Below are 26,216 nucleotides of genomic sequence, written 5' to 3'. Positions count from 1 at the left end.
TTTTGTCTTTGCACTCTCATATGAGCACAGAAACAAAAGCTTCTATTTTCTTAAGCAATGGTAACTAAGGCATAAGTTCCTTTTTATTTTTAAATGAGTTGTATGTTTTATATTCAATGCACAAATAATTTTACTATATCCTTCTAATATTCAATTTTCACAATTAATTTTCCTGTTCAATTATTCAGCTTTCCCATGCTCCCCACCCCTTCCTTTCCACTTTTAAGGGAAAGTCAATTTTGCTGCCAGATTCAATTACATCTGTACTGGATGGTCGACACAGGCAGCCCCAACACAGACCAGGAGACAGCATACTGGACACTCCAAGTGCTGTGAACATGAGCGGCAGAAAAGATGCATAAGAAATGAAAGCTATAAAAGCTATGCAGAGTACAAAAGAACTGAACAAATTCTATTGTACTGAAAGATAGATGGATAGCTGTCAAGATTTTCAGAGTGTAACAAAAAGCCAGAAAGCATTACAATAAAACTAGATGTTTACAACAGTGTAAGGCAATGTGGGTGAAAGCAGAAGTGTTCATATTCAAGTACTTAACTTAGGAATTAGTTTTGGCTAATTTTTACTTTTGCTAAGACAAGCAGCCAACATGCTTGCTGACAGCACCCAAGAGGTGATCAACAGGCACAATCTACAGAAGTCCTTACGTGTCCCTCACATTTTAAAGAAGATACAAAGAGATCAGTGCAGTGGAATGACTTTAAAACCGGCATCAAAACAAGCCTGGGGGATGCAGGGATTGAGAGCAGCCTTGGGGAAAAGCACTTGGGGTACTGGCAGATGAAAAGCTAGACTTGAGCCAGCAAGGTGCAGCCCAGGAGGCCAACCGTATCCTTGGCTGGATCAAAAGAAATGACCAGCAGGTCAAAGAAGGTGATTTCCCCCCTCTCTTCTGCTCTCCGAAAACCCCACCTGGAGTACTGCATCCAGCTCTATAGAGTTCTCAGCACAAGAAAGATACGGACTCTTTGAGTGGATTCAGAGGAAGGTCACAAAAATGATCAGAGGGATGGAGCACCTTTTCTACAAGGAAGGGCTGAGAAAGCTGGGCTTGTTCAGCCTGGAGAAGAGGGCTCTGGGAAGATCTTACAGCAGCCTTCCAGTACCCTAGAGGAGGTATTTGAGAAATATGACGGACACTTTTTAGCAGGGCTGTTGCAACAGGACAAGAGATAATGGTTTTAAACTGAAGGAGGGTAGATTCAGACTAGATATAAGGAAGAAATGTTTTATTGTAAGGGTGGTGCAACATGAGAACAGGTTGCCCAGAGAGATGGCAGATGCCCCATCCCCGGAAACTTTCAAGGCCAGGCTGTACAGTGCTTTGAGCAACTCATCCTAGTTGAAGATGCTCACTGCAGAAGGGACCTTTAAAAAGCCCCTTCCAACCCAAACTATTCTATGATTCAAAGGAAACAAAGGGAAAGATGATGCACTCCAAGCAGCAGACTATCAAGGTTACTCATACAGATTCTGGGTAAATGCAGAGCAACATTACACTTACAGCCAGAATCGAGACTTCAGCAAAACAGTAAAACCAGAAAAGTCAGAAGAGAATGGACAGAGCATCAGTTACATTACTTTCCTGTTCAAGAACTTTGGAGACAGTACACAGACCATAGCCTAGATGTGAAAGCCTGGGGAGAAAAAGAGGTCATGGAGAGAAATCACTGATGATGCCTAGGCATGAAACTTGAGCAACAGGCCCAACATTGCACAGTGGCTCTGTACATACAGAGTTAGCTATTTCTAACAGATGTCAGACAAGTCATCTATTGAACCACTTAAGCTACTCACATGTAATCTACATGCTCTCCTGTTATTTCTATTCATATCAAAACTCCTATGTTTTCTTAGTCCTGCATTTCCTAGAAGCAAATGTGTTCTTCCACACTTCATATCACACTATTTTCATACTTTTTTAGATATAGCTTTGTCCTTCCATGTAGCTACCAGGGTTGCTCTGTGACTTTTTACTGACAGGTAGAAGGAATACAGAAAATCAAAACACTAGCTCTAGCAGTGACAGATGAGATTCAGGTAAATCGCTGCAAAGTAAATTCTGACAATAGAGAGCAGCCCCTCTTCTCGACCAAGCCAAATGCAGCAAAAAAAATAGTGTGAAAAGGCACAAGACACACTAGATAACTTCACTGGGTTGAAATGAAGTCATGGGTAAACAGTAATCTTGCTTCTTACTGTCTCATTTACTCTGTAATATAGTTCTTTTTTTTCCTTCACAACTGAGTTCTACCACACAAAATCCACACATTAAACAATGTCAGGTTTGCAGCATTTGTACCTATTCTCTTCAGTCAGTCCATTTGAGAATAATCTAATCTAAGCTACTGACTAAATAGAAATTTCCTCTCTTCTCTCACATCCTTTCCTAGGTTCTTGGCACACAGCTGCAAGCTCTTGCTCCTTCCTCCCTTTCCCTATGCTTAACCACATCTTTGGGGCTCACCAGACTTCATCATGACCAAGTTCAAGCTACAGACAGGATAGCAAACTAATTCATTGGCTTTTCATTTCAATGATGGTGGGCTCTTTCCACAGGACTTCATTGTCTCAAGGGATAATTCAACTGAAAAAGCAGAATCCAAGTCACTTCCATCTTCTTCCCAATGAGTTACTGCTCCCTAGTCAGCACCAGCACTACTTCTCACAAGACCTGCAGGATCCACCAGAACTCATACAGCAGAGGAACACCCTGCTCCACCTTGCAGGGGTTCCCTACCATGCTGATGAGGCAGTTTCATCTGAGTAGCGTAAGAATCATTGAACTTGCAAATCTACTTTAAGCTTTATAATTTGTAGTCACTGACTATTTCAGACTTAATACACTCTTTACATGATTGTAATCACTTTCTGGCATGCATTTATGACTGTAAATGCCCACTTCCCTATCAATGAACTACAGAATAATCAAAAAGCTTCCAGTATGGGGCTCTCAGTTTTAGTTTAGACACAAGCGACAAGTGGCTGTAATGAACTAATGACTTCACTACCCAAAATCCAGACTTAGTACAGATTAAACTTGTCATTATTGAAGTTTGACATACAATCTAATGAAACCAACATATATGTGGCAATATTAGGAACACCTATGGAACAAACCGGTTTATGTAAAAACAGAGGTGTGTTAATATATCATTAAGTGTTTTAAATAGTGATTATTACTCATTCAGTATTCCCCTTTCACATTAGCAATAAGTAAAGCAACTAGTGGGCCTCATTTGACCTTAACTGTTAAGGACATTATGTCAACATTTGCACAATTAAGCTAGTGCCCTGCTCTAACATATTAAGATAAAAGCCAGAAGTACCTCAAATAATGAGATCTTTATTCTTAATTACCCAGTGCCTTTAGGCAGCAATCACAATTGAAAAGACTACAAAAGAAATCTGGTTGACCTCCAGTTATTTCAGTACTTGAGAAAACCAAGAAAAGGGCAGGGTTTGGAGCAAGTGATACCATTCAGTTCCCAAAAGATCAAACTTATGTGTGCAGTCCTTTTTTAAGCACTTAATGATCTTATGTCAATGAAACTTCATGAATCTGGAATGATGAAAATACAGTTTTAATTTGTAGTTAGTTTACAAATTAAACTCAGCTCAAAGATATTACTCCACCCTACAACTTTATTTATTTCTTTATTTTTTTATTTCACATGATTACTTTTCAAAGAGACAATTTCTATTATATATAATCTTTCTCCCTCCAGCACCTAAAAAGGATACTTGACATTTCAACTGCACCAACATAACTATCAGATTATGCCACTGATCTTCCCTTACTGATGTGTATCAGGAATCCCATACAGTTCCTCCTTATCTCCAGGGAAAGAGTTAAGTTTCTAACACACAAAGAGAATATTCTCTTTAACTACAGGTAGTCTCCATTTTAACATAAGATGCTTCATATAACATTAAGATAACACACCATTAATCTAACCACATTCATTCCAGTGTAAACTTACCTCTAAATATATCGATGGTGGGTTATGCTCTCCTCCAAATTTGTCTAGCAGTGCCTCTATATGTTCTTGTGTTAATTTAATCATCTGTTTGATATTCCACACCTAAGAGAAAAGAAGTATTTTTAAAATCAAAAAAGCCTACAGAATTTACCCTTAAACAAAAAAAACAAAATCCCATTTTCTTGACAATTAATAGCAGAAGTCCATAACAAAAGTATTTTAATTATCACTAAAAGAGTGCACAAAGCTACCCTATTCACCCACTGTCAGTGATATGAGATAAACAGAGGAAAATAACATTTGGTTTTAAAATTCAGGAACCATCGAATAAACAACTTAAGAACGGTTTATTTTCATGTTTATCTAAATCATATTATGTATTTTCTTTGCCAGACTTTGCAACCCAATTTCTACAGTACTACAAAGCTTGGTGAAGGAGTTATTCTATCAAACCTTAAGTAATTTGTGTAAACAACATTCACAAAACCTAGACCTAGTGTTCTATTTGCATGAGAATACAATGTCTTGATCTTAAACAGCACCTTCTATACCCTGACTTTTATACTCTGTGTAACCTTCAGGTTTTCTTACAGACCTTGGACACAGTATGAAAAATACATTTACCTCTAGTGCATACAAAAAACCATTCTATGATTCTATGAATAACTGATTTACTTCTAGCCCAAGTTTTAGAACAGATATCAGAACTAAGATTTCATCAAGAAGCTATAGTCAAGCATAAATAGTTTGCTCAGGAACAAGCAACCCAAACTACAAAGAGTCAGGAGAGTGGAGGGACATCAAATAAGGAGTGTGCTCTTCAGTACTCTGTATGTAAATTCCCTTGAGGCAACTACAGAGGTCAGCCTGCTTCTCAACTGGCAATCAATTTATGTCATTGAAGTCTGGACTGCCAACCAGGAGCAAAGAAAAGGACTCCTGTATTTTGCTAGTTCTTCTCAAGATGGCAAGGGCTAGTTGTATGCTTGGTGAAAAGAACAAGCTTGAATCAACACTATTTCCATTAACCTGTTCAATGTAAAAGTTTAGGATGTTTAGTTACTGTGTAACTGGTAACATGCTGTTAATGTGGGTGTATATACAGAAAATTCCCAGCAAAATAAGAAATCATCTCAGGATTACCTTCAGAAAGAGGTTTCATTGGTGCTCAATGCAACTTCTATTAATTGATCATTCTGGCAATTTTACCCACCAGAAGTCTTCCTGAACATATAGTGGACCACAACCAGTATCAGCAATTTACATAAATGCCTGGCAATAGGTAAGGTGGGGAGGGAAGACGTTACACTGACAAAGTAACCCATAATCAGAGAAAGGTTGAGGCTAGAAGGGACCTCTGGAGGTCATCTGGTTCAACCCCACCCACAAGCAGGTTGCCCAGGACCATGTCCAGAAGTCTTCTGACTATCTCCAAGGATGGATCCTCCACAGCTTTTCTGGGCAACCCATGCCAGCACTCAGTCACCCTCAAGTAAAAGTGTTTCCTGATGTACAGAGGGAAGGAACATAACTGTGCTTCATCCTGTGCTCATTGCCTCTGGGGCTGTCACTGGGCACCGCTGAAAAAAAGCCTGGCTCCACCCTTCCTTTCACCAACCCTTACCATCTGTGCGGCCCTTCACTGGACTGCCTCCAGTAGCTCTGTATCTCTCTTGTACCGGGGAGCCCAGAACTGGACATAGCACTCCAGGTGACACCTCATAAGGACTGAGTAGAATGAATACCTGTCAGATGAGTTTCCAAATATTTTTCCTGAATATTGGTAACAAATAATTTCCTTGCTTATATGTTATTTTCTTTCCTGTATCTATAACCACAACTTTGCTGCTCCTCTTACAGTAAAGATACAGGATAACAAATATAACTGAGCAACAGCAATAAGCACAACAGAAGCATATTACTTAGGAGGTGTTGGCAAGAGAATCAAACAGCCTCTAACAAGGGCAGAAATCTTCCTGTTACGTTATTATTGTACAAGAGCAAAACCTGAGTGACTAATGAAGAAAATAAACTTAGGAAAAAAAAAAAAACTTGCTGCCAGGCTATGGTAAAAATGCCTTCACCTGAAGAAGCTGAAACTGAAGTTGAATGGAAGACAACATTGCTCAGAGGAGCTGAAAATGGTGCCCTGAATTACCTACTGTACATCTGTGCACTAAGCCAAGAGCCTTCCAGCAAGTGAATCTCACAAGCAAACTTAATGTGGATTTCTACCATCTTCGAAAGGCTATTCACACAATTAAAAGTATGCTGAAGGCAGAGGGAAATTTATCAAAGTCAACCACAGCAACAAATCATTACTTGCTGCTCAGAGAAATGTAAAACCTATTTTGTGTCCCATGTTCATCAAGTCTTCGGACAAGATGAAAAAAGTTTCACAAATCCAGTATTGACTAGCATATTCTATTGGTAATCAACTATGCACAAGAACACATATGCCATGGCAAATTTCCAAACTTCACAATTTCCCCTTAAGTAGCAACTTCTACTTATTTTTTCTTATAGAAAAATTACCTTCTGTCTTGACATACCAGGGAATATGCTTATACACAGGGGTTTTTGTGGTCCAGAGCAGCCCTTAACTAGCCAGCTCCTTGAGAATTAAACCCCTTGCAAATACACTGCATTCTACTATGCACAGTTTCTGACTACTTGAGTTCAACTGAAGGAACTCAAGCCTTTTTCTAACTAGCATTTGGAACTGGTACTCTATGCAAGCAACCTCATGTGACTCGAAAATGCCCGCTTCTGCACATCACAGTACCCACAGCTTACAACACACAAAACATACACCATGCCTGTTACACTTACACAGCCAGCAGAGCCAGCACCTTCTACCCATCTTTTCCCCTTGCAGACCTACTTGTTCAGGCAACTTGGCTAAGTTTGCACCATGTGCACCACCCCAGCCCTACAGACTTTCAGCCAAACTATATCCCCATCATTTCTGTGGAAAAAACCTGAAGCACTAGGTTATTAAGAATTAAATCTCTTCAGTTCAGCAGCACTGAACAACGTACAGGGGTTTCTTTGAACTGTCTGAATAAATCCTAAATGTACAAAAATTGCTTTGAATTTTCGTGTCTCACTCCCCATAAGCACGCACATTCCTGGGCAGCAGCAAAGAACCACCCAACAACAGAGACAGCAAAACCATGAAATATAGAATCCTTTCAGCAATCCATTGTACATCAAAGCGCTTGTTCCTAGACAACAGAATAAACCCAAGTTTTTCCGAGTTAAAAGTGTACACACCAACACCATTCTGCCCTTCAGATCTCACTGTAATCCCTTTATCCACACTGGATTCACAGCTTCTCTAGATATAAAAGAAAACTGAAGAAGCCTACTGGTCATCAAGAAAGAACAGACCTATTTTTTGTTACTCTTATGAGCACTACACTAGACTTACACTCTGCACCTGTAGGAACCCATAAAACCACAACTGCCAAGTAGCTTGCAGAAATACAAAAATCGATGCCAGCCTAAGAGACAGCTGCTAGAAATCTCAATGCGAACTAAATCTGCAGTGCACCTAGTACAGTCTACATCTAAGTCCCGTCCCTTCCCACAGGAAGAAGCATGATTATTTGAGATACACTGTTTCAGTCTAGTTCCACGAAAAAGTAATGAATCCTTTACAGCTTGGATAATCTCATCATTTTTTCAAAAAAAGCCTCAAATTTTTCTGTCCTATCTGGTAGCATTAGGCTAAGGTTATTCTCTATCACAGAAGATTAAATCTGATTCTCCTTTTAGTGCTGCTGACACAAGGAAGCTGACGCAAGCTAACATGATGAACACAGGCAGCCAGAAGACTGGAAATATTCCAGATGTACTGGAATATATCAACTTGTATCTGCCTATTGTTGATAATTGTGCATTAATTTTGCAAATAAGCACTCCCTTGCAAAGTAATAAATAGTAATAGAACCTATTTCAAATCAGAGGCACGTCAGCCGAAGTAGAAGCCTAAATCCATTCTATTCAGGGAAGACTATGGCTCCACAAATGTGAGGCTATAAGCCACAAAGTCATTTTTTCATCCTTTGCTGCTTGTCAAAATATGCAGTACCTGACACAGCACAAAGCAAAGTATCTTTTTTATACATTTTGCACCTGGCAGAATCACCTGTGTGATTCACCTTTGGCAGAAGACACCTCAGAGTTCAAATCTATTCTGTAAATTAAAGAAGCCATGATTTGTCCAGGCACAGTATGTCTTGCACTTGATTACAACACTTGTGATGATGGAGAATACTTTCATAGAACCAACAAAGTAATAATAATAATAATAATAAAAAATAAAAAAAAAAAGAAAGAAAAAAGCAAGCATTTGATTTGGAAACTGTTTTATCAGGAGGCCAAAATCACCAATACCCACCCAATACTATTTTAATCAGTCCCTTCAGGCTTGCTTCTAAGACAATCAATTCTATTGTTTGGTCCACTGAACTAGGATCCACTTTGTTAGAAAATGCTCTAGAAAGCTGTCATGTACGAGATCATTCTTAGCTGGACTGATGTCTTAACTAACTTAAAGTGAAGTGTTAGAATGAAAGAGAGGGAAAAGGACATATGAATGGGGTAATAACTCAGCACCACACTTGAGCATTTACATGTCAATGTGCAGAGTCTGCATTTTCTAGTTTCTTTGCTGAAAAATCACTGTTACTTCTTCCTCACATCTTTGATATAATTTCTTGGATACTTTTCCACCTCATCAACCTCTTGGCTCTTACAGAGTTTGCTTTCCATTTTCTGTAGACAACTGCTGGAACACGCACATACAGTGAGAAGGACTGTCTCTTCCTTATTCCTACACTTCAAGCTCTAGCTCTTCATCTCTCAACGGGAGCTTCTCTCAATTTGCACATCAACTGTGTTCATTTCTGCACTTCTCCTACTCTTCATGCTTACCACATTTTCAACAGTGTAGTTAAACTTTTTATTAAACAAGTATAAAAACTACTAACAGCTGAAAAACTTTACTGAAATGAAAACCAGCCTGCAAAGGGTTTCACATAAGAGTTTTCACAAGTGACACAAATGTCACTGCCTTTCCTAGTTTATCTTCCCTAACTTTTTATTAATGTTGGTGAATCTTTTTTACCACAGCTCCTTTAAAATGTCCAAGATAAAGACTTCGACAGTGTATTTTCAATGTTGGCCAGCTAGATAGTTCAGAATAAGTCTGTTAAAATTTAGAATCGCAGAGTAGTAAGTTACAGATAACAATATCTACAAAAGTGACTGCAGCTAAGAGAAAAATGATCTGGTATCTCATGAACGTATCTTTCTAGAGTGATTAAGAATGGTCTTGGTGAAGATGTGTAACAGTATATTCAAGAAGGAAAATCCCCAAGAAGTGGTACGGTATTTTTTGTACCATCCTGTCCAATGACTAGGATTATAACTAGGTCTGCTAATACAGTAACGTGATCAGCAGCAGGCATCTGCTGTAAGCACAGCAGTTAGTAAAATATTAAAAAGGCTTCAAGATGAGAACTATTTTCCATTCAACAGGTTATATTTTTTAGGAAGGAGAGGCCAATTCTTAATGCCCTGTAACCACCAGTGCAGGTTTTCAACTGTGGATGCAGTGATACTGGTCCCATTAAGCAAAAACACACCACCAAAACCAAACACCCAACAACTCCCTCTCTGCTCCCAAAAACTAGGCACATCTGAACAAGTTAATACTCAGATTATCATCTTTGAGGATTTAGCAGCAGAGACTTTATTGAAAAAAATTCAGTGGAAGACTAACTGCAATTGTAAGACAAGCACATGTAATAAAAGCCTGCTGTCTTTACCAGGGGACTTTCACCACAGAAGATACTGGTATTACTAACACTTAGGTTTTTTACTTAATATTCTTACATCTCATTTATTTGCAAACCATCAATCGCAACTGAGGCTAATCTATGTCTTTTCCTTTGTTTAATTACAAACAGATTAAACTGCTCATCATTTAGCTCTACTCTTAAAGCAGAATAAACAGCCTTTCAGTTAGTCAAGCCTTGCCTCTTCAGTTGTTTCCTCTTTAACAAAGAGGAGACTTCAAATGTTCTTTATTTCTTATAAGTGTTTAAAAATATTTTTTAAATACAATGACAAATTTTAAAGGATAAAGTTCAAAAAAGACATCCTTTGTAACATAACCAAGTAGTTTTTCTATCAGAACAAAGTCATCAAGAACCTTAAGCAGTGGTTGCTTTGCAGCTTACACCAACCTAGAAGGTGGGTGTAACTATTGTATTGTCCTTGACTACCCCTGCTCCCTTCCTTACTCTTTCTTCAGAACTTAAACCTTTGAGATATGCTAAACAAGCAGAAAATCGTTCTTTTTGTCAAAGCTAGTTCTCCACCCGTCTAGTATGCTGGAACAGCTTGGCAAAGGACACAGCACTACCTGAGCTGGTGCAAAAAGTTATGTTCCCTCTCTGTAATGCATAGTCAGATGAATTCAGGCTACTATAAAGCAGTAGCCATTTGAGTTTCAATTCTCTTTCATTCCCACACTTTTTCCATCACCTGCCATCTTTGCTGCTTGCTGCTAAGTAAAATTTGCCTTCAAGCACTATAAAAAGGAAAGTTAGCAAACATTTTCTACCACAATAGAACAGCAGAGTGTGAAAAATAAGAAATATCTGTACCCTTCATTTAAATCACTAACCACCACTTGCATGGTTTGCTTTGATCTAACTAAATCTTCCATTCCATGTTCCTTGAGGCTTTTGCGTTCCACTACTACTAGTCCCTTTTATTCACTCTGGCATTAATTCAGTAGTCATGAGGATCATGCACAGAGCAAGTTCTGGTACAATTCATTCTGTTTACATTTACAAATTTCAGAACTTCTCCCTAGACTGTCACAGGTTTAAAAGAAAAATAAATAAAATAAATAAAAGGAGGAAAATAAATAATTAAATAATAAATGAATAACTTATTTTAAAATAAATAAAAGGAGGAAAAAACCTATCTAGACTTCCTAACTCATTTAAGAATGCAATTTTCCTTTAGAGAGGTAACTACCGCAAACTCTCAACAAACGTTAAATCCAGACAGCAGTGGAATTTAACAGATGACTATCATGCATATACCAGACTATTTCTCTGCACACCTTAAGCTGAAGACAAATCATATTTGTGATGGAAAGAAAGCAGCCAAGCAGCTAATTACAATAATTGCCTAGAAGGAGCAAATGCTAGTCATGCAGAGCTCTTACACAGCTTGGGTCACATTAATTAAAATGACAAAACAAATACACTCAGTCTCAGCTGAACTATAGGACTTACTCTGCTCTCTCCTTGCCAGAGCACACAATTAATTAAGGCTACCTAGAAAAAGATAATCAGCACCTATTTAAAAGTTCATGTTATCAATCCATAAAATAACTTGTTACACGCTTTGCAATATTCCACCACTAAACTGTTACTACATTGTGCATGTGTTTCCCACCAACTGGTTAGAAAATATAAGACAGCTGGAACTGTTAGTCAAGTATAAATATATGCAGTTTGTTTAGAAATATCTGTGATCCAATAAAGTAACCAAGGTATCCCATCTTTATCACAAACAGGTCTCAAGTCCTGAAACAGAGGAAGTGTACTTGCACTTGATTTCATTTTTTATTTTGAAAATAAAAGTAATTTGCTCCCAATCACCGACCACAATCACAAATAGAAACTGCCACAGACATCACATTCTCCTATACTGTGCTCTACTCAGCAGACCACGCTGCCTTAGTAACCCTCAAACCAACACAAGAAATGAAACACTTTAAACGGCAGAACTGGCTCCTGCTACTCATTGTAGAATTTAAAACGACAAACCAAGATACAACAGCTATCATAGCAGCATGGTGAAAGAACCATCTAATTTAGAAAACTGAAAGAAAAAAAATATAAAAAAGGCTGAAGAAGGTATTTTCATTTGCCTCAGTCAAACCTTAGCTGATAAACTGAATATTTAGTTCATAAAACCTGCTGCAAGACTTATAACCTGTAAGTACTGAGCTCGGAGACTGGAAAAATTTACATCAATTTTCAGCACTGTGCATAACTTAAAAGTGTCACAAGACACTTCATTAGCACTTACAAACTGCCTTCTAGAAAAATAATGAGAATGCTTAAAGAAATCCTCTCTGAAAGCTACCTCAGATGATGCTGAAGACTCACATTTAAATCTCCATTACTTACAACTAATTAGAAGAATGTTCGACCTATTAAGATTTAATGAACAAATTTACAAAACCAGTTCGAAGGTTGACGCACCAACATACAAACATGCAGCTCCAAAAACCTGGCTACTACCAACTTCTTAGTCATAATGATGTACTTTATTTCATGTTGATTTTACTGTTTTTCAAACACCATTAGTGAATAACTTGTACTAAAGAGATTAAAAGCTAGACACTCAGACTTCAGGAACACTTCCCCTCAAAATAATACCTTTATGTGAGATAAAGAAAAAAAAAAAACTAACAAATTAAAAGTTACCAAGCCTGTGCTCCAAGTGTCAGAAAACGTCAACTGAACACAATGTGACTGCATCTGAAAAGTATCTACTGCTTATCAGTGCATTAATCAACAGCTTTATTAATAACAATACTGTTTAAGGGGCTTTTATGTAACTATGTAACAGATGAAGATACTAGAGCTGGTATCCCCCTTCCTGCAGTTAAAAAAAAAACCACCAAAAACCTAGGCACTCAGACACCACATTTTTAAACCGTAAGTACATTTTGCTCACTAACAAACTTAATTGCTTGCCTCCTAGAAGATTTCAAACAAAGATTTTAAAGAGAGTTGGTACCCTTCACACAGAATTTGAATTGCCTCTTCATACTAAATTTTGTGCAGATATACTGGGAGAACCCACAGCAATATTTCACTTGATCAGAGCCTTAGTAAAACGAAAGCTTTCTTCAATGCCAAAACACACTCCTATGATCTCTTGAACTCAATAGCGTGGAGAATGTTTGGTACCAAGCACTGCACAATAAGCTCCATTTTGAAAGGAGCACAGGTTCTGTTTTCTGATCTCTAATGGTCATGCTAGCCAGGGAGTGTCGTCGTGGGGGGATGACAGCTGGCAGCACTGTTCCCTGAAAACTCTTGCCTGAATTGACATCACGTTTGGGCAACTGGAATGATTAAAAATTAGACCTTTACCTGTTTCACCCTTTTTGCTAGGATTCACATACATAAACTGTCATCATAAACAAAATAAAGGCACTGCTGCCACTCCTTCACATCACACAAATGCTAAAAAGGTGGAGTAACAAGCCAAACACTTGCAGCAAGGGGTTTCAACAGGAAAAAAAGGCATGCATTTCTGCACCAAGCAGCCTTGTTTAACTTTAGCACTGGCCACAGAAGAGGAAATCAGTTGCATAAATATGTATTTCATCATTTTAGGAAGATTCCATTGTACGCCCAAAAAGCTCAAGAGCAACTGGGAAAACAAAAAAAAAAAAGCAAAGAAACACATATACTGCATACTGACTTCTGTACCTTGCACTAGCTGTGAGAAAGCAGCTGTGTTCACACAGATGTGTGAACACTTGAAAATTATGAAAACCGTGTCAGACCTCAAAAACCTAAATACTGTACCTAGAACTCTCACGTGGTCAGAAGTGTTGGAAAACATACTTACTATAAAAGCAGCTCACAGAGGACCTTCACGTTGCTGGCATGCTGGCAAAACTATGGCATGTAATCATATTTCTCTGAAAGATACGCTTAGAAGCAGTCCAGAGAGATCAAGTGAAGTTGCAACCTAGCATGGGAAGCTCAAGACCATAAAGATCTAATGTGTCAGGATCCAAACCTGACAATTCCAGCTAAGGAAGCCTCAGCTGAACAAGACTTCTCATTCAAATATAAAAAAAAATAAAGGCCAATGCACTACTGTCATGAGTCTCAACGTGGTACTAAGTTGGTACCCTGGCTGAATGGCCCAACGCAGGCAGAGTAAACAGCAAAACCTTCCTCTCCAAGTGCTAGAGGACCATCTGATTGACTTCAGTGACACTGCAATGATAAGGAGCAACATCAACCCTTGGTTGATGACAGAGCACTTATACTACATAGTACATTATACCACCCTTCAAAAGGGAGTGGAAGATAAAACTTGCAGTTGGCCAGAAAGTGTCTTCAAAACACTCAGACCTGAAGCAGCTTCTGTATAAGGCTGGACTGAAGGAGAAGTAGCATTTTCACAATCTTTAGAAACCTTCTTTTCCTTCCCTTGAAAGTACAAATAAAACTGTATTTCCTACTAATTGAAATTCCCTCCAAAATATTTCATGCAGTCAAATTTTCTAGACATAACAATTAATAAAACAGAGCTACAGATTTGTTACAAAATAACAAACAAAAATAGAGTATTGGCGCTTTAAGGAAATCTTGTTTTTTTTTTCTCAGTTTGTTTTAGAAAATAGCTACCATCAAAAGGTATCTCCACAGAAAAAATAAATTTCATTAGTTCTACAGTATTTTTAACCTGTGCAACAAAAGAACTGCCTTTCCCGGCTAAACAAGCATTGAGGATATTATTAGAACAGCTTTAAAAATAAGACAGGTCTTTAACAACTACAACAAAAACCAAATGGGAATAGCATTAGTGGCTTAAGTAACAACATAAATTAACAAAAACTTCAGTACCAAATGCATTGCACCCAACCAGTTTGTGGATATCCACAGAGACAAGAAACAAGCCTCCTAAGATATCAAAAATTTCCTAGGAGAAGATACTAGTCTATTAAATAAGTTTTGTGTAATCAAGCAAGCTACCACAGGACAGAGATGTTAATACTACTGCCTTTTGGGAAAAATACCATGAGCAGGAATCTCTTTAATATCCCCACCAAACTAAAGTATTTCAAGGTTATGTTCTAATGTTCGATCTACCTTGCAACAAACAACTCAAAAAGCCTAAGGACAAAAAGGCAAAAGGTTATCAAGGCCATTGTTTTTTCTACACCTGGATCAACTTTCCCCCACTGCTCTTGATATAAGTTTGCCTGTGCAAGTGACAGAACCTATTAATGAACATTTTATGAATAAATTAAAAAAGTCTATTTTCATGTTTCACTATATCTAGCTATAATGAAAAACATCTAATAGTAACATGAAATCATTTCCTCTGCTATCATTTAAACTCACTACTTTTGGCAGTAATTGCCACAAGCCTGGAGAACAAGTTATTTGCATGCTTCACTGCATCAGATTTGACAATTTCCATTTCTTTCTTAAACAACCTCAGCTTATTTTCAGACTTCCCGCAAAGCTCTGACATTCTAGACTTCAGACCAATGTCACTATTCTTCCCTAGATTCTCCACAGCTAGACCATGTATTTCTTGAAGCTGTAACACAAAGTCAGACATCGTATTCAGCCAAGGCCTTTCCTGTGCTCTGTGAAACAAAAGAATTCCTTCACTTATCTTTTGAGATACACTCCTGCAGAACAGAGCTGGATATGAAGCATCTTGCAGCTAAAGTTTAAGTTCTCCTCACAGTTAAAGAGGATGTCATTCACAGACTATAATGTTAGCTTAATCACTGAACACAAATGCAATGAAACATAATTGAGATTCAACATAAAATGTATTCCCAAAACTACAAAAGCAATGAAGCAAAAAAATATTTGGAAAGTTGAAACGATACAAACAACTAGCACATTTAATTGTAAACTCTTCAGAGAAACAGAAACCTAAGTTATCTTAACACCCTGCACGACAGGTTCCCTAAATGTTATCACAACAAAAATAACCCGTTTTTCTTGGTGTACCTGTGTTCCTTTACAAGAATTCACCACCTAGTTCGAACTATAAGGTCTGAAGCACCTTTTCATCCTATCTTCCTTTTATTTATCTTTCCATTCATTCTTAGTTTTATTCTTCTTCTTAAATCTGTTTTATAAGATTAAGGTTTCTAAATATATAACTAATTTTCATGCAGGATAAATTACAGTACTGTCGCCAAGAAAAGGATCGCCCATCCAACAACTCAAGCCCTTGCTTCACAACCTTCAAAGTAATTTTCATCTTCCAAAGAGCAGTTCAGGGCACAAAGCTCCGAGTACAGAAAATCCCATTTGAATTATTTAATATTAGTGTAAATAATCTCTAGCAACAAGAACAGAGCCTTTCCCCTCAGCTGTCACACACTCCTTACTATATCAACAACCCTGTAATACTCTGAAAACCTTCCATCCAAACAATCTCCTGTCCTGAGGATTCATCCTGGGGATTCATCATGGGGAAGAAACCAATCTATGTGCCTTCAGACAACAGCACTCATCTGGGCCTCCCAACACAAGGGAAGGGTGAGTAGAAGAGGAAAATCTCTGCTAAAGTCACTTGCCCCTAGCACTTCAAATCCTTATGCCTCCAAGAAGAGCCTACTTCCTAAATGCACTTTATGAGTGAAGGGCAAATGCTCATGAACCGTAATGTAGAAAAAAAAGAGTATAATAATTGCTACAGCTTTCATGCAATGACTTTGCTATTATAACATTTTTAATATCAACAGTTAAGCTACTGAAGCAACTTCTAAAGCACTAAATTCGTATTTGACTAAAAACTGACCAGGAGTTGAATATGGCTTAAACTTGTTTTTCAAAACCCTGACCCTTGAATTCATCAGCAACACTGATGTAGTTGTAACCAACACAGAGCACTCAATTAGGATCTTGATATGGAATGTATCCTTTACAGAAGTCTCCAACTTAAAAGTCTACGTAAGACTCCTTCAAGGTCTGTCATAAATTCTTGTTGTCCACCTCGCTTTTAAAATTAGAAACAGAGTACAGAACTGAAGGTTTTCCTCCTGGAAAGCAGGAGTGCATTTCCTGAAAAATTACAGGGAAATAAAACTTTCCAGGTATCTCTTCAAAATAAGTGATGTCATGCTCCTCGATGGGCTTCCACAACAAGGTTACTTTCTAAGCTTAGATTTACCTTGTCTGGAAGGAAACACTGGAAAATGTACTTGCATTAGAGCCACGAGTCAGTTAGAAGCACTTTTCCTCACTTATGTCACTTTGAATTTGCATTATACTTCAGGTTTGCTTGTTTTAGTGTTAAGGACAGTTTCCATTTTAAATGTATGAACAGTTTTTCAGTCTTGAACTTTATTACAAGTTTAAATGAATTAATAGGTGTACTTCTACAGTAAATGATTCAATTACTGATGACCTGAGGAAGGGCTAGCTAACTAAAGAACAAAACCACATCAGAAAATTGAAATTCTAGTGCCAGCTCTTAGACCTGCGTGTTTCACTATTTCCAACATGTAAGAAGTTGGCTTTTAAACAATACAAGAATGCCCACATACGCTTCCTAACCTTGACTATGTGCACCCATACTTGCAATGTACCCATCTCTTTGGCTGGCAGGTATTCCAGATACCAGCTTGCTGCTCTCTCCCAGAGATGTAAGATATGGGGGGAGAAGCAGCTACACAGTATGATTTAGCATTTGGAGTCAAGTCTAATGACTGACATTTTTGAAGTTCAAGTGACTTACAACAGTCTCACAAACACACCCCCCCAGTGTGAAAATGTATTCCTAAAAAGTCCTGCCTCCTGCCACTGCTTTCCCCTCTCTCTTGCACTGCTGCAGCTACGGCTTAGCTACTGGTATCACTGTTTCTAAGGCCACAATACAAACCAGATATTGAAATAACTCCACAGAGATTTGCCGTTTTTTTCTGGTAGAAATAACAGAGAAATTCACCTCCATGCACAAATGCACCAGCACAATCTGGGCAACAGAAGTCAGCAAGAAGCTTTTTACCCTCATTTTGCTACTGGAAGCAACCATTTGTTAAACCCCACTCTCCAGGTATTTACGTTTCTCAGCCAGTTGAGAGTTTCTCCTGACTCAGGAAAGTTAAGACTGGACTTGCATTACTCAAAGCATTTAATAACACTGCTGGTTAGTTTAAAACACATGTATACTGCTGAGGTTTGCCTGACTTCAACAAGAAAGCCAGCAGCTCCTTAAGACCAGGGAATCAATCTCACCTCTCACTAGCATCATCAGAGGCCGACTCCTTCCCCATTTTTCCTTTCTTGCTGTCTACCCAGTATGAGCTCTACTATTTGTCACACTTCTCAATTCATTAATTCCACTATGCTATTAATAAATAAAACGGATAAAAAAGATAGGGCTTTTTTTCCTGGTGAGTTGGGATTCAAACTGCACCCCCCTGTGACCTGATGATCGAAGCCTCATTTTTCCTGCTTGAGGCTCTCCCTACAGCACAGTAAGGAGACATTACCTGGTAGGCTCTGCACCTCACAGGGCCACAAGACCCTGTTTACAGATGAGAGGTCCTGTACTGGCGACAGAAACACAGTTGGGAAAGCTGAGATTAAGTAATCTTCAGCAACTAAGGTTTGGAACAAGAAGGCAGAGCTTCTGGCATCTCTATTTACCTTCAGAATGGACTTGATGCATGACATTTGGCAATTCATTCTGACTCTAGTGCTTACAGACTTCAAATCTGCAAAATACCTTGTGCTGTTACAAAGCATTTTCAGTTTCAGAGGCCTCAGCAACTTACACTTTAACCCTAGTAAAACAGGTAGTACCGCTCACTCTCCATGGGATTGGGAAGTTAAGTAATATGCCCCAAAACACAGGAAGCATGCAAGAGAGGCATAGACCAGAGGCCTGACATCCTCAATGCCTGCACAGTGTCCTGTCCGTTAACATTTCCTCAGACTCCTTGTGCAGCAGCGGCAGGCCAGGCCAACATCCACAGACGGAACCGTCCCCGACCCCGCTTTTAAAATACACTTCGAGTGTTTCAAAACCACGAGGGGAAACCGATTACAAAAGCCCCACGCAAGAGCTTTGGCGGCAACAGCCACCAGGTAGAAGCAAGCATGACAGCGGGTGCACGGAGGTGGGCTCCGCTAAAACCAGACCGTGACCTACACCCTCCCGAACTGAGCGCAGCGCGACGCGGCGGGGAAACCCCGGCCCCGCCGGTCCAGCCGCCCCGCCCCCGGGACAGAGCGGGCGCCTTGGGGTGCGAGGCCGCGGCGAGGCGCGGAGGGAGCTTCCCCGCCCCGGCACCGCATCCCCGGCGGCGGCGAGAGTGAGTGGCGCCCCCGCCGCCGGAGGGGGGAAGAGGCCGGGTACTCCCCGGAGCGGGGATCCCCGCCGCCGTCCCCACGCAGCGCCCTGCCCCGCAGCGCCCCAGGGAGCCCCCCGCCGCCGCCTCTGCCGCCTCCACCGCCCGGTGAAGGCCCGCCGGCGGCTCCCGGGTGCGGGCCGGCCGCAGGGGGCGGGTGCACGATGGGCGGCGGGTGTCCGCCGCAGCCGCCGTGTGGGCTCACCTCCTCCGGGATGGCTGGATCGCCGCTGCCTGCCGCGTAGCAGGCGCCGAGCGCGGGCGGCGGCGGCTCAGGTTCCATGTCCCCGTTGAAGAGCGAGGCCCCCTCCGCGCTGCTGCCGCTGCTCAGCGCCGCCATCTTGGACCGAAGCGCTGTGGCGAGGGAGGGGGAGGGGGCAGCCGCGTCCCCGCCGCCGGGACGCCCCCAGCCGCGACCCGTAGTGGGAAGGGGGAGGGGGGCGAGCGCAGGTCCCGGCCAGCTCCCAGCGGCCCGTGCCACCGGCACGTCACGCCCGGCCCCGTGACGTCACCCAGAATCGCCGCCTTGGCCACTGCGCATGAGCTGCTGACGTCACCGGGAAACACCTTGACGTCACGGCGCGACCACCCGTCGCCCTGGGAACTCGAACGTGGATTCGGGCCACGCCCCCGCGCCTCAGCGCCCCCTTGCGGCATGGTAGCACTGTCGCCGGCGCTGTACACCACCCGTCCCGCTGGACCGCTCCCTGGGCTCCGCGACCCGGCAGAGGCGGCGGGAAGGCGGGAGGAGCCCCTCTGAGGCCCGGCTGCGGGCAGGGAGCGGAGGGGGGGGCTGTGGTGGGGTGCCACAGCTGCACCTGCCGGCAGGTCCTGCCAGCAGCGGCCTCCGTGACCGGGCGGGGAGCTCCGCAACTGTGAGGGGGGATAAAACCAGGATTCGGGTGCCGGCAAGGTTGAAATGAGAAAGAAATAGGGTCGTACATGCGGTGTGCGCTGAGCGTGTGCTACAACAGGAGTGCTACAACTGAGGTCTGGGAGCGCGTCCCAGTTTCTGAACAGGAGTGTCCATCCTGTCTGCACCTTGTCTGCATGACGGGACACACGCTGCCTGCCCCAGCAGTCTGACTTATCGGGGGAAAAGATGGGATCACACAACGGACCTGCCGTAGGCTTCGGTCCGCTGTTGAGAAGGACAGAGGAACCAAGCCGGTAGGCAGCGTGCGTTGCGAAATGACGCTCCTTCCAGCTCAGAAACGACGACCTGGAGCCGACAGCCACTGCTGTCCCCCAAAGCTTGCTCCCTCTGCATCCCCAGTGCCTGTGGCCATCTTCCCCCCAAAAAGGCAGAATGTTTCCATTTAAAGTAAAAAATCGACTGGTGTCTTATCTCTGTATGCTCAAGCACTGAAATGCTGCTTCCACACATAAAGCATTCACTAAATCTGTGTTTTAAGTTGCTTTCTTGCTGAAAAGCTGTTTATGACAAATACCAAATTGGTAACAGTATTTTAATGCACTGCAAAGAAAAGCTGACGTATCCGCAGAGCAGCAGGATTTCAGAGAAGGTAAAGGCTGTCCTATCACAACCTGATATATTTTATGGTAGTCAATTAAAATTACAAGTTGAAACATGCAAGTGCAAACATCCTTATCTTTGTTTCATTTCAGTTATGAATATGTAACCATACAACCTTTTAATGTAACAATCCTGATGACAGATTTGAGGTTTATATTTCACCCTTCACACTGGGGGCCATCAATGTGTAAAAACATTTCAAATTCAGTCTGATACCAGTGGTGCTGTAGCTGGTAAATAAATGCAACGTTAATTTACTATATGGGCGCAGCAAAATCATGATGGAGTCAGGAATACCAGACCCTGTGGAATGGAGGGAAGGACCTTCAGGCATGAATTTATCAGAGGGTCTTTCCTGCAGAGAGCTACACACAGTATTAAACATCTCCTGAATGCAGAAATAAGCCAAATAATCTAGTTAATATTTAAATGGATTTTAATTAATTACCTGACAAGCTATGCTTTCCTGAGATAGGTTCTCCCATCTGGAGATAGGTGGCCTGCACTCAACAAAAAGGCTGCACAAATGTGAGAACCAAATGCACAAACTAAGCAGCTTGCCAAGTTTAGAAATTTCTCTCTAATAGCCACATTAATGAAGAGGATAATTATCAGCAATTCCTGCTATGCGATGGGAATGTGTAATGGTAGTGGAAAATGCACACAGACTCTGGAGAATAACACATATGCTGAGGACTAAATGCTGGGACAAATTTATCTTATCTGTAAAGGAAGATGTGGTGGAGGCAATAGGAGATGGCTCTTCCAGCACACAGCCCATTGTGGAACAGCCAGCAGAGTAATACAGCCTTAACTAACAGAGTAAGTGCATTCATTTCAGTGACATTTACTAACAAGGGATAATGTAGTCTCAGTGTACAGAATGTAGTCATAGCCCTTGTTTTAATCCCCAAGCAATTTGTGTCCTGGCCATAACTCTAGCTGTGGAATTAGTAGACTACTATCAATCTTTGACTTGTAATATGTTTCTCAATGACTTTAGTAATCTTGTGTGACTTTGTTTCTGAGCTTCTGATTTTTTTTTCAGAAGATTCGCATTCACATTGTTATATTTGCCAAGCTTTCTTACTGTATTTGATGTACCACCTGAAAACTTACAGTTCTAAACCCTAGTATTGAAACTGGTGACCAGAACTGGGAACACAGCAGTTATCAACCAAAATACATGAGATAAAACCCCCCAGTGTTCTACCAAAAATAAGGAATAGAATACTACTTGAAAAGAAAGTTGTGTAGGAAAGAGAAATAAATTTATTATTTATGCCATACTTTATTTTGGGGAAATCCACGCCTAGTGATAAATGGAATTTATTTATGGTGCCTCACACGATGGCATCTTTGGTCTGTCTGCTTAATCCATCATGACGGAAGATAAATCATTAATAATTGTAACTATTTCTTGGTGATATGAAATCCTGTCTACTGAAAATTGATATCATCAACTTTCACAGAGACTAGCTTTCATTATCAACATAAGTCAAAATCACAAGCTAGATGTGAAAGGCTGGTTTCTGCTATCAAACCCAGAAGCCACCGGGTTAACTCGTACAATGCAGTACAGCCAGTTTATCTGGTATAGCAGCAGGTAATGCATACTTGTAAATACAAATCCTGCCACCTCCCATCAAATTCTTAGTTATGCACTGGGGTTAGATCCGCCTCTTAATTTTCTTAATTTGAATTCAGATCAGAAAACAAATCCAGTTGTTAAAAGACAAATCCACTTCAGATAGATTGTCCACTACCAGCACATTCATCTGATTTAACCAATACCTGAACTTCCAGAGAAAAAGGTTTTAATGAGTCAGTAAGGAAAATTATATATCTACCTGACAGCATCTGTCTCTTTGTGAGCATTTGAACATGTCTTTGTCTTTTCCCCCAACCAAGAAAAATATAAATGAAATGCTCCAAAACATGAATGTCCAAAATGCAAAGACAGATGTTGATGGAACGCAGATACTAATGACAACAGTCATGTTCACTGTTATCTTGGCCAGAAAATGTGAAGCAGAACAAAACTTACGCAGTTGTCCAGAGTTCATTCATTTTTCATTACTAGTCAGAATAATGCGTACTTAAGAAAATTACTTTGCTCTCTAGGAAAAGAATGTTAAAGACATTTGTTGAGAAAAAAAAAACCAACTGATTTTTTTTTAAACTTCCCTTTAGCACCCATATCGGTTTATTATCCCCCTCACTTTAAGATATGCTATACATCTTTTCATATCTCTATGGATTGGTGTCTGCTCCAGTGTGAAGCAATAGGGTGAACAAAGCTGCTTTTTTTTTTTTTCCTGCTTTTTTTTTCCTCTTCTCTTTAAACTACTCCTGCACCGACCTTTTGTATTTTTATCTTTGGTAACTTTCTGAGAACTTCTAGGATACAAGATTTATCATTCTGTGATGCTGCTAAACTTCAAACATTCATACCTTCAGTGAGAAATCAGGTAATATTCAGGTGCTGATTTGAGCTGTGCAGCTGAACAGCCTCAGCCGTATTTTATTCAGTTGATGGAGACTTCATTGCCGTTTGCTTTTGAGTGAAATACACAAGCAGAAGTGATGAGAATGGATGGATACTAGGAGAAAAAAAAAGAAGTAGGGAAAAAGGAGAAAATGTGAATCCCCCAGATTCTTTACTCAGTTTTCATTCTACCATTAAAAGCAATGCTGATCTAACAGCTTTCTTTTCTATATAAATAATAATGTATTCTGGATCTTCTTGTAATGATATTGGAAGTATTTACATAGTTTTAATTTGATTCCAGTATAATTTATTTTAAAGTAATTATTTATAAAACTGTAATTTCTTATAGTTTATATACCACAGCCCAAACTTTCAGAAAGTAAACCCAAAACATTTTCCTTTGGAGGCAACGTGTGGGAGGCAGGGAGCAGGGTGATGGGACAGGGAGCAACTTTGCATATAGGTCCCTTTGTACCCTGCATGTTCAGCGTTGCAAGAACAAAACGCAAACCTGCTTCCTTCCTTATCTGAGCACTGATTTTAGAGTCCAGCAATGTATGTGCTGCACTGCGGTGCTCTGCCTCTCTCTCTGCTGGCTTTCTGCCTTCTCTCATGTGCCAGCATGAGAAGCTAAAGAAATCACACATTTCATTGAAAATAAAATAAAATAGTATAAATACTGACAGATGTGGCATATAAGGGACCACTGAGAGAGAGCATGAGGCCTGAAACCACTGTTAAGGGAACAGAAGTAGCAGACAGTAGAAAAGGAGGGGAATCAGTAGAAAAGGGGGAAAAAAGATTAGGTGGAGAGAGAATGCAGTAGAACTAGGCACTGGAGAACAAGATGAACAAGATGTGGCTCTCCTAGGAAATGAGAAGCAAATGAAAATGGGGAAACAAAGGAGTAAGGAGCACTGATTTTCCTGCATGACATACTTTGCTGAAACCAGGACCAAATCTTAATGTTTGAGAAGATTAGTCAAGACAAGATACCTTAGCATCCCTTGTTGTTTCTTTAACATATTCAGCTTGTTTGGATATCTGATTTCTGAGTCCTTTGTGTTGGACAGTGATAAGCTGATCAGCTTTAAAGACTGTATAGTTTTAAATTTCTCACATTATTAGTCCAGTGTGAACAGTCATATTTCATAACTCAAACCCATCCCATTTAGGCACAAAAAACTGCTAATGAGATTGAGTGAGTTCCAAGAAAGGATAGGAAAGGATACCACCTCAAACAAATTATTTTGCTGTTCAGAAAATGACTGTTCATTTATGTTGAAGGATCTTAGGATTTTTTCTTCGTAATATCCAGGCTAGCTGAGTTTCACTGGCCTGAATACCTGCTGTAATTTGATTCTCCAGCACTTTACAGACAGACTGGTAACTCTCTACACCTCTGATCTAACAACAGTTTTGATAGGAACTGCACCTTTCAGTTTCTAGCCTCTTCACTGAGCAGGAAAAGTCCTTTAGGGTTGGTATTGGCCTGGAGTAAGGAAACTTTGAGAGTCCAAAAAGGCTAAATCAAATATATGAATCAAAAACAGAAACTGCAGGTTTGACATGGACCAGAGAGAACATGGTGACTGATTACGGTTACTCAGAGCAAAACTCCACGTTGCTGGAGTTTCAGGAGTTCTTCTTCCTCGGTGATAGGTCAAATAGGATGGGTGACCTTTTTAAATAAATGATTATATTTTAAAATACACATCTGATGTATTCAAACGTAGGTGTCTTTTGTTGAGAGAGTCAGTATCATAGTTCATAATCCATCCTTGTCTTTTAATCCTTGCTACCTTGTCTTTTAATCCTCGCTACCATCAGAACAACACAAGCCTCACAGGCACTTAGCCTCTCCCATCAAGGCAAGCTGCCTGCTGTGTGGGAATTGGGACAGTCTCATAACCATGCTGCTATATTCTCATTGCTCCTGCAAGTATACACTTGGCCAAAGGCAAAATTTCTGGTGCAGTGGTCAATGACCTCTTGCTGCTGTGGATTGCTTGAAGCTTGTGGTTATGCTAAAGGCCCTTGGATGATGTGGTTATTCCACTTTAATATAATATGACTTCTCCCTCTAGAAGACACATTTGTTTTGGTAAATGAACCCAATTTCTGTTACCCACCTCTAGGGGAATTCTTCAAAGCTCCAGCTTAGATCTTTGGTTTGTCTTATTTTTAAGTGGTTAGCATGGCTAGTCAATACCCTACTATCTGTCCTCAGAGGGCATTAATGTTTATTAATAAACCTGATGATGCTATCAAACAACTTGAGTTTGAAAATACAGAGACCCATCACATTGTTGGCTGTTAACTGGTGTCAGGCAACAGGGCAGTGTTTTGGCAAACAAAATAAACAGCATATAAGCAGAATGACTAAGTGCAAAACCAGAAAAATAAAGAGGCTGCGGTGTTAGTTTCTGGTTGTTAGTAACAACTCTGGTATTCCCTAGCCTCATTAGTACTTTTTGGTTTATGTTGTTCATTCAGAAAGCATTTGTGAAGTTTAGAGCTTGTGAATAACGCTTACTTGCACATCAGTTGCACCAAACAGACCCAGGACAGACAACCAAGAAACAACACATGCTGCCTCACATGCAGCCTGCCTATCAGTCACCTCTCATCCACTCACACAAGAAATATCATCTTTCTAGGTGGCATCTGCACTGCCTCATTCATGGGCGGCTCTCTGATATAAATGTGTCAGTTTGGACAAGCCAGCTAAATACTGCTTTAGGTTGGAGTCTTCATGTAAATGCTCCTATGCCTACAAACTGAACATAATGCTAAGGAACATCAGTCATATCTCTCCTACATAAATAAAATGCCAGCATAAGCTGTGGCATCTTAGAAATAATTTTCTTAATAAAAAAATACATGTAATAAGCTTCCCTGTTAACTAGCCAGCTTGCTACTGAATGCAATACCCTCGCACCTTCCAGATCATCTCTGTTATTGCCTGCTGATCCCTCTAAGCAGCAGCTGGATGCTGCCTGTCACAG

General features: G+C 40.4%; 1 protein-coding gene across 2 annotated transcripts in view; it reads right to left on the bottom strand.

Moving 5' to 3' along the window:
* Positions 1-19,757, bottom strand: part of BRAF (B-Raf proto-oncogene, serine/threonine kinase) — a 78,342-nt gene extending 58,585 nt beyond the window's left edge. The window contains exons 1-2 of one of the 2 annotated variants that reach the window (XM_057427836.1): positions 19,386-19,757; positions 4,003-4,104 (exon numbers count right to left, since the gene is read on the bottom strand). In XM_057427836.1, coding sequence (XP_057283819.1) covers positions 4,003-4,104; positions 19,386-19,520 — 237 coding nt within the window. In that variant the 5' untranslated portion in view covers positions 19,521-19,757. The remainder of the gene's footprint in view (positions 1-4,002; positions 4,105-19,385) is intronic. The other variant, XM_057427835.1, reaches the window with a different exon arrangement.
* Between the last annotated feature and the right edge of the window lie 6,459 nt (positions 19,758-26,216).

This window comes from Pezoporus wallicus, unplaced genomic scaffold (assembly GCF_028554395.1).
Source record: "Pezoporus wallicus isolate ANWC-B61680 ecotype Strahan unplaced genomic scaffold, APGP_CSIRO_Pwel_v1 contig_2908, whole genome shotgun sequence".
Taxonomy (NCBI): domain Eukaryota; kingdom Metazoa; phylum Chordata; class Aves; order Psittaciformes; family Psittacidae; genus Pezoporus; species Pezoporus wallicus.
The sequence above is the reverse complement of the archived record's forward strand: the minus strand, read 5'-3'. Positions and strand labels throughout refer to the sequence as shown.